Source organism: Ahaetulla prasina, chromosome 1, assembly GCF_028640845.1.
Source record: "Ahaetulla prasina isolate Xishuangbanna chromosome 1, ASM2864084v1, whole genome shotgun sequence".
Classification (NCBI taxonomy): Eukaryota; Metazoa; Chordata; class Lepidosauria; order Squamata; family Colubridae; genus Ahaetulla; species Ahaetulla prasina.
The window spans coordinates 255712323-255719977 of record NC_080539.1 but is presented as its reverse complement, the minus strand read 5'-3'; the positions used below and the strand labels follow the sequence as shown (position 1 = coordinate 255719977).

Sequence of the window (7655 nt, the reverse complement as noted above, 5' to 3'; positions counted from 1 at the left end):
CGATGGACTATCTTCCTGGCAGCGTATTCCTACAAATTACTACACCGGCCAGGAAAGGAATTAGGGCATGCAGACGCCCTGAGCAGATGCCCGTTACCAGAGACTATCGAAGACCCCACTCCGGGGATACCAGTTCTGCTAATTGACTCTTTGGACTCTGGCCCAGTCACATCCAAAGAGGTGGCTCGGGCTTCGTATAAGGACATTACAATAAGAACTGTGATTGGTTGGGTACAAAGAGGTTGGCCCGCTGCGCCGGGCGAGCGGTTTAAAGAGTTTGTAAAAAAACGTGGGGAACTCTCGGCTCAAGGGGGGTGCCTGCTATGGGGGGATCGAGTGGTGATCCCAGAGAAATTGAGGAAAAAGGTATTGGATCTCCTTCACGAAGGCCACCCAGGGATCGTGAGAATGAAGGGTCTAGCGAGAAGCTATGTGTGGTGGCCCTTAATGGACTCGGAAATTGCTGAAAGGGTAGGGAAATGCCAGGCCTGCCAGGAGTCCAGACCGCTACCCCCAACGGCCCCAATTCGGGAATGGGAGAGACCCCAGGGCCCCTGGTCTAGGATCCATATCGATTTTGCCGGCCCCTTCCACGGCCAAACTTTTTTGGTAGTAGTCGATGCCTACTCCAAATGGCTGGAAATCATTCTCATAAAATCCATGACAGCCGAGGCCGTGATTTCAGTCCTACGGCACCTATTTGTAACCCACAGGTTGCCCGACACGTTAGTCTCCGATAACGGCCCGCAATTCACGGCAACCCAGTTTGAGGGGTACTTGGCAGAGGAGGGCATCCGACATGTCCTCTCGGCGCCTTTCCACCCTGCGACGAACGGCCTTGCAGAACGTTTCGTTCGGAGCGCAAAGGAAGCATTGTCCAGAATCAGGCCAGGCGATTGGCAAACAAAAATTGATACATATTTAGCAGTCCAACACAGAACCCCCTGTGTCACAACTGGCCGCAGCCCGGCCGAGCTATTAATGGGTCGGAAGCTTAGGTGCCCACTAGACCGTTTAAACCCAAACTACACACCAGACGGTTACAAAGGGGCACACGGTAAAACAAGAGGGATGGCAACAGGCGACCTAGTGTGGGCACACAACTACAGCGAGGGCCCAACCTGGTTAGCAGGAACAATCCTAGAAATAACAGGACCAAAGTCATATCTAATAGAGTTGGAAGATGGCCGGGTATGGAAGCGCCATATAGACCAGATAAGAAAACGCATAACAAGCAATACAGAATCAGGCGAAACATGCCCTGACTATTCATTGTTAGAATCCGCAACTAACACAAACCCGGGGCTAACGCAGGACTTACCTGAATTCCAGGAGGTACAGCGACGCCAATCGGTTCCTCCTGAAGACAGCAGGGACAACTCTGCAAATAATCCAGGGCCGGATGGCCTAGAGGAGGAGCTGAGAGGAACGAACAGTCCCTCCGGCCAGCTCGACTCACTCCCAGAGAATGAATTGCGCAGGTCTGAAAGAGTCAGGAGACGCCCAGTCTACTTGCGTGATTACGTTGAGAAATAAGATGTAAAAATTATGTAAATATTGGTAAAGTGTTTTCTGGGAGGGAAGGAGTGTAATGTATCTTTAAAAGTTTTGGCGGGAAAATAGCACGTTGCTGATTGGTTGAAGCCACCGGCTATACTGTATATAAAGAGAGGTTTTTCCCAGCCCAGGTGGCTGGGGTCACCATATAGTAAAGAGCTGTTGTCACTATCCTGGTCTCCTGCCTCGTTATTGCCCGAATCTAACAGTAAGTGTTGTACCTTGATGAAGGTATCTTTTCTTTTATGTACACTGAGAGCATATGCACCAAGACAAATTCCTTGTGTGTCCAATCATACTTGGCCAATAAAAATTCTATTCTATTCTATAAAGGAATGGATGTTGCTGAGAAATAGAAGGCTTTTGAAGTTAGAAAGACATGACTTGAGATTTGGATGGGATAGATGCTTATGGTATGATGAAGTCAATATTAATTATATTTGCAAAATCATTTTATTAGATGTGCTATTATGAGAATTTGGAATAGATGCAAACCTCCAACCAATGAGAGCCTAAACATATTTAGTGGCTACACTACCAGACTAGCAGCAATAAAAGTTACAACATCAAAAATAACAAAAAGCAAATTAAAAACTACTAGAGCAATTTAAAAAGTCTGAAATAAAAAGTCAGGGTGCTGCCAGATTAGAAGAAGATTAGGAAAATATACATATGGAATAATATCACAGATTAAGAAAAGTATACATGGGGAATCTGAGCATAGAGATTGATTGCTTAATCTTTGATTCTAGACAATTGACTTTCTCCACTTTCTTTTACCAAGGAAGCAAGTGGGGGAAGCAGCAAAAAAGGAAAGTGGTAGCTGGCTGGCAGACACTGGAGCCCAGAGGTTAATTTCCTCATCTGGAGTCTACCCTAAAGAAGGAATGTAACAATGCTATTCATTGGGGTGCTGTGAATTTCCCCCAGATTTTCTTGAAGGCTGCCTTTACATCTTTATTCCGTAAGCTGTAAATCAAAGGGTTGATCAGAGGATTGACTACCGTATAGAACAAAGCATTTGTCTTGTCCCAATTTGGAGTGTGATAAGATTTAGGTGTGGAGTATATGATGAGCATGGTGCCATAGAAAAGGGAGACAGAGACCAGGTGAGCCAAGCAAGTGGAGAAAGCTTTGCCTCTCCCTGCAGCCGAACGGATGCGAATAATGGCTACCACAATACCAGTATAGGACTTCATAATGACAGCAGTGGCTGCCAGCAGATTGAAACCAATGATAACAATCGCAATGAGTTCATATACTCTTGTGTCATCACAGGCCATCTTCAGAAGTGGTGGCTCATCACAAAAGTAATGGTTGATGATATTATTACCACAGAAGCGTAGGCGGAAAGTGTTACCGGTATGTATGATTGCATTGACAAACCCCATTATGTAAGCTCCTACCACCAGCTGGACACACAGCTTCTTGGGCATGGCAATGGCATAAAGGAGTGGGTTGCAGATGGCCACAAAGCGGTCATAGGCCATGAAAGCCAATAGGAAGCATTCACTCCAGCCCAATCCAGCAAAGAAGAAGAACTGGGCTGCACAACCAACTAAGGAAATTCGGTTGTTCTTGGATAAACAGTCAAATAAGATCCGAGGAGTGTAGACTGAGGAGTACCAGATATCCAGGAAGGAAAGGCTACCCACAAAGAAGTACATGGGTGTGTGCAAGTGGGAGTCCAGGTAGATCAGTGTCATGAGGCCCAGATTCCCAGTCAGTGTTAGGATGTATGAAGTCAAGAATGCCACAAAGAGTATTGTGCGTAGAAATGGATCTGTTGTAAACCCAACCATCACAAAATCACTAAGGATTGTGCGATTATCTTCAAGTTCCATTTTTCCCCAAGCATAACCTATTTAGAGAGGAAAAACAAGTAAGGGTATTACTGTATTGTGCCCTAAATACTGAATTCCTGCTATGGCATTGAAAGATATTTTGAAAACAGTTTATTTGATATGCTGTTGCTAATATTGAAATCCAAACAGATTTTGCTTCTAGTTTTGAACATTTTGTAAATTTTTATAGAATACAGGTTTTACATGTAAACAATAGTACATGTATTACATCCTCATTACATAAGATGCGCTTGATTCCATGTGTTTTGCAAACCTTTTCCAATGACTGGTCTTAGCTTATAAAATAAACAAGCGAACAAATGTTGTGAATCAGGAGGCACACAGGTTTAAAGAGTAATAAGTACAATACCATCAAACATCCATATCTGCCTATCCCAGGTCTTTGGTGAGAACTAAATATGCAGTCAAAATGCCAAAATCAGCTGAACATCTGGCTGGCTGTGTGATGAACATAATCAATTTTAGTAATAATATTATTAAGAGCATGTGCACCAAAGACAAATTCCTTGTGTGTCCAATCACACTTGGCCAATAAAGATTTCTATTCTATTCTATTCTATTCTATTCTATTCTATTCTATTCTATTCTATTCTATTCTATTCTATTCTATTCTATTCGAAACTGCCAAAAATCTTCACTGAAAACTTGGACAGAGGTTTGGATTTGAATGTACTGCATGCAAAATTACTAGAACCATCAAGCTGAAAAGGTTTTGGAAAATCAGTGAGTCAATATCTTATGGGGCTTTTATTATCCAAACAGAGAGGCATCTGGTTCATGACATGCCTAACATAACAGTTATTGAAAACAAGAAAATTTGGTTCATTGATGCAACGTTACCAGGGGATGCTAGGTTTGAGGAGGAACAACTGGAAAAAAATTGTAATACAACACCAATGGAAAAAGAAATTGTTGTTATACCAGTTGTGATTGGAGCCCTTGGATCAATACCTGAAGGATTTCTTCAGTATCTGGAAATATTGAATTGAGGGATGGAACCTGAATATTCTAATTTTTCAAAAGCCACCTTGCTGGGAACTGCTTATATTGTTAAAGGCTACTTATTTGGTGAGGACTTGAATCTAAATGTAGATTACCCATAGTGCCTGGATGCCTAATGTTGCTGAGGAAGGATTGTGAAGTGAAGTGAAGCAATTCTAACCATGTATGTGTAAAGAGCGTCGGTGCCTTAAACAGACAAGTAATCCTGAGCAGAAAAGGCCCAAGGTGGACAAAGGAGAGAATCAATCAAGGGCAAGAAAATGTGAGCAGCACTTTGGACCTGAAGGGAATGCAAAGTCCATGTTCTGCACCCTGAGATTGAGGACTTCCATCATTTCTGTGCTTCAGAGACAGATCAATGCATTCCATCTTCTATGTTATAAAACCACTTTTAAATCAATCCAGCAAACCATTTCCGTTATTTTTAGATGCTTAATTTTGAAGGAGCTGCAAAGGAAAAAAAAGAAATGAAAGAACGAGGGATTATAATAATGGCATCCCAAATTAAGAGAAACAAAATCATCCTAGATGGTTTTATTGGATTGGGATGGAGAAGAAATTCTATTGATCACTTCCCACAATGGCAAAAGAAACCATAAAGCCTTGAGGCAATTTTGCTACAACAGATTATAGGCAAGGAGCTGGTTTCATGGTTGGGAGGGGAGGCATGAAACTAGAGTTTGGGTTCCAGACAAGATAAAGCTACTCTCATGTGTTGGGGAATGTTGGATTTGGCAGGGCCTCCTGCTCAAAAAGATAAACTGCAAGTGAGGAAAGGGATATGGATAAATACCTGGTCAGATCCAAAGGCCAAGTTTTACAACAATGAATGCATTCGGAGCCTGTAAAAACATAAAGGGGAAAATTTGATGAGAACTATAGTATATCAGCAGCTCACAGGGCAGCTAAATAATGGATTATATTCTGGGGGGGAAAAAAACACACTGAATGCCATGTGTTGTAAGTGACTACAGAGGGAATGCTTCCCTATGCCTGGCAAGGAATTGATTCAGATGTTGTGTAAATTCTTAAATAGATAAATAAAAAGTAGATCTACTTGCAGTTTTTGTCTAGATTCATGTAAATTTGAAGTGCATTTTGACAGGGTCTGGAGCCAAAATGTATGGAATTAGAAGTATGCCGATGAACTTCATATCTGAACAGTGTTTGAATCTTTGCATTAATGGTAATAATATATTGTGCCAACCAGGTACTCTATTATATGTCCTTTATGAATTAAATGAATCTCAGACTGGAAGCATAAAAGTCACCTTACCCTGAGGGAGCATTCAGAGTATATGTTCTGTTATTTATCCACAATCAACTTAGCTGAGGAGTTTACAAAAAAGGTGACATCAAATAAGCATCTGTTCCCATCTCTTATTTTCATAATTCTCCTCCCCTATATTTTGACAGTATTAATATTGGACTCCAGTAGTTTGAACCTTGCCATCGACATTCTGGCATCAAACATCTCCAAATTTAGTCCCAATGCTCCCAATATTTTCCAAAGCAACTGCTAAATTGTTTACTTTTGTCCTTTTTTTCCTGCTAGCTTTATCTTTTTTTAATTTTTCATTATTTACTGGGATATCTTCAGGATTCAACCTTTTGAAGCTTCTCTGCATTATGAGTTCCTAAGCATAAGTTATTAAATCTCTCCTAAACGTAGTCCAAATCTCTCCCTTCTGTTCTTTAAAATATTATGACCTGCAAATTATCTGATATGACCATGCACTGCTTTCTTGAAAAGCTCCACATATTTCCAAAGCCAACGTAATTCTTAATGTTCTTCCACAGAAAAGAACCATTCAAATATTTCTTCTATCATCTCTGAAGCTTTTCTCAGCCATACAATCCCTGGCTGTGGCTGTGGTTGTTTTCACTGACATGCCTGCTCTTTGTTATAAAATTCTAGAAAACTATATTTATACTAACCTTGACTAAGTTGTTGTATTTGATTGTACCCAAATGTATAATTAGCTGCAGCTTCCCTTTTCAAATTTCACTAGAATAATCAGGCACATCCCATCTAAAAATATCTGAATAAGATCTCCCTAAAAATGGGAAAAAGAAAAAAGCAGAAAGACTTTCTGTTTTAATGAGACTCCCAAATTGGTTGGGTGAAATTGACTGCACCCATTCAAGCGGCCTTTGAAAATGCATCTCATAGATACAAGCAATAGACAAGGGGCCCAATGTTGTGATGTAAGCTGCGGCCCTCATTGAAAGACCTTTCTGTGACCTAAAAAGGCTGTCCACTCTTCCTTCTGGTGTCACTGAGTGACCTCATTTCTAGCCTGTGGAGCAGTAGAAAAAATGTGACCTAATTTCTCTTGTGGAACTCACACTTTTCATCTGAGGTTCTTCCCAAGACTTATCACTTCAGGGGGTTCCATCTTCTACTTAGATCCAAATTATTGTCCCCTTTATATAAAGGTGGGAATAGTTGTCTTTCCACTTCATGTGAATCAGCAGTTTAGGTAATTAAATATTTTAAAGATGTACTGTGAACAGCTTTCCCTGACGTTTCTCAGAGCTCTGCTTGGATTTTTGTCTTTCAATTCCGATTCTAAGACTCTTGTCAGAGGTAGAATTGACTTCCTTTAAGAAAGTGTTGGAAGACGTGACCGCCATGCACATGATGCATGGAGCTGCTTCTGAATAGAAGTAGAAATCAGAAAAGTAAATCACTTCTGAAGAACTTGGAACTTCTGTCACAGAAGGGCAAGAACGAATGGGTTTGAACATGATTGAAACAGCCTTGGCAAGCAGACGTGACAAAAAGGGCCAGATAACAATTGATCAAGTCCTATTTGGAGAAATAATAAAATCTTGGGAGGAATCTCCCTAAATGGCACCTAAAGATGCCAAACTTACCTGAATGAAGCGAAGTATATCTTCCCACTTAGTTTGACAAGCTAACAGATCAGCCTATGTGGGAACCTTGTGTTTTCCTAAATAGGGTGAGCACAATATACCTTCAAATTAAGTAGCTCCAATTCCCAGTGGAAGTACTTAGACTGAGTCTTTCCTCTGATGATCTGAAAGTGGAATATCAGTAATTACATGATACAGGAAGGAGGCAAATCACCAAAAATCATTCCCTGAGGCTTCCTGAGCTCTCTAGGTAAACAATATTCTTCCAGGTTAAGGGCTTAGAAGTTCAGCTGCAATCATCACTTGTCTCAAGGCAGGGGTGGGCTTCAAAAATTTTAGCAAGGGGTTCTC

General features: G+C 41.2%; 1 protein-coding gene across 1 annotated transcript; it reads right to left on the bottom strand.

Annotated features, from left to right (window-relative positions):
• Positions 1 to 2459: 2459 nt before the first annotated feature.
• On the bottom strand, positions 2460 to 3419 carry LOC131184091 (olfactory receptor 9G4-like). Its single transcript, XM_058155046.1, has one exon. It carries the CDS (start codon positions 3399 to 3401, stop codon positions 2460 to 2462), a length of 942 nt encoding a protein of 313 aa, XP_058011029.1. The 5' UTR covers positions 3402 to 3419.
• Between the last annotated feature and the right edge of the window lie 4236 nt (positions 3420 to 7655).

Bases quoted from the DNA above. Each gene is read 5' to 3' on its own strand.
- LOC131184091 (XM_058155046.1), bottom strand. From the start codon at position 3,401: ATGGAACTTGAAGATAATCGCACAATCCTTAGTGATTTTGTGATGGTT.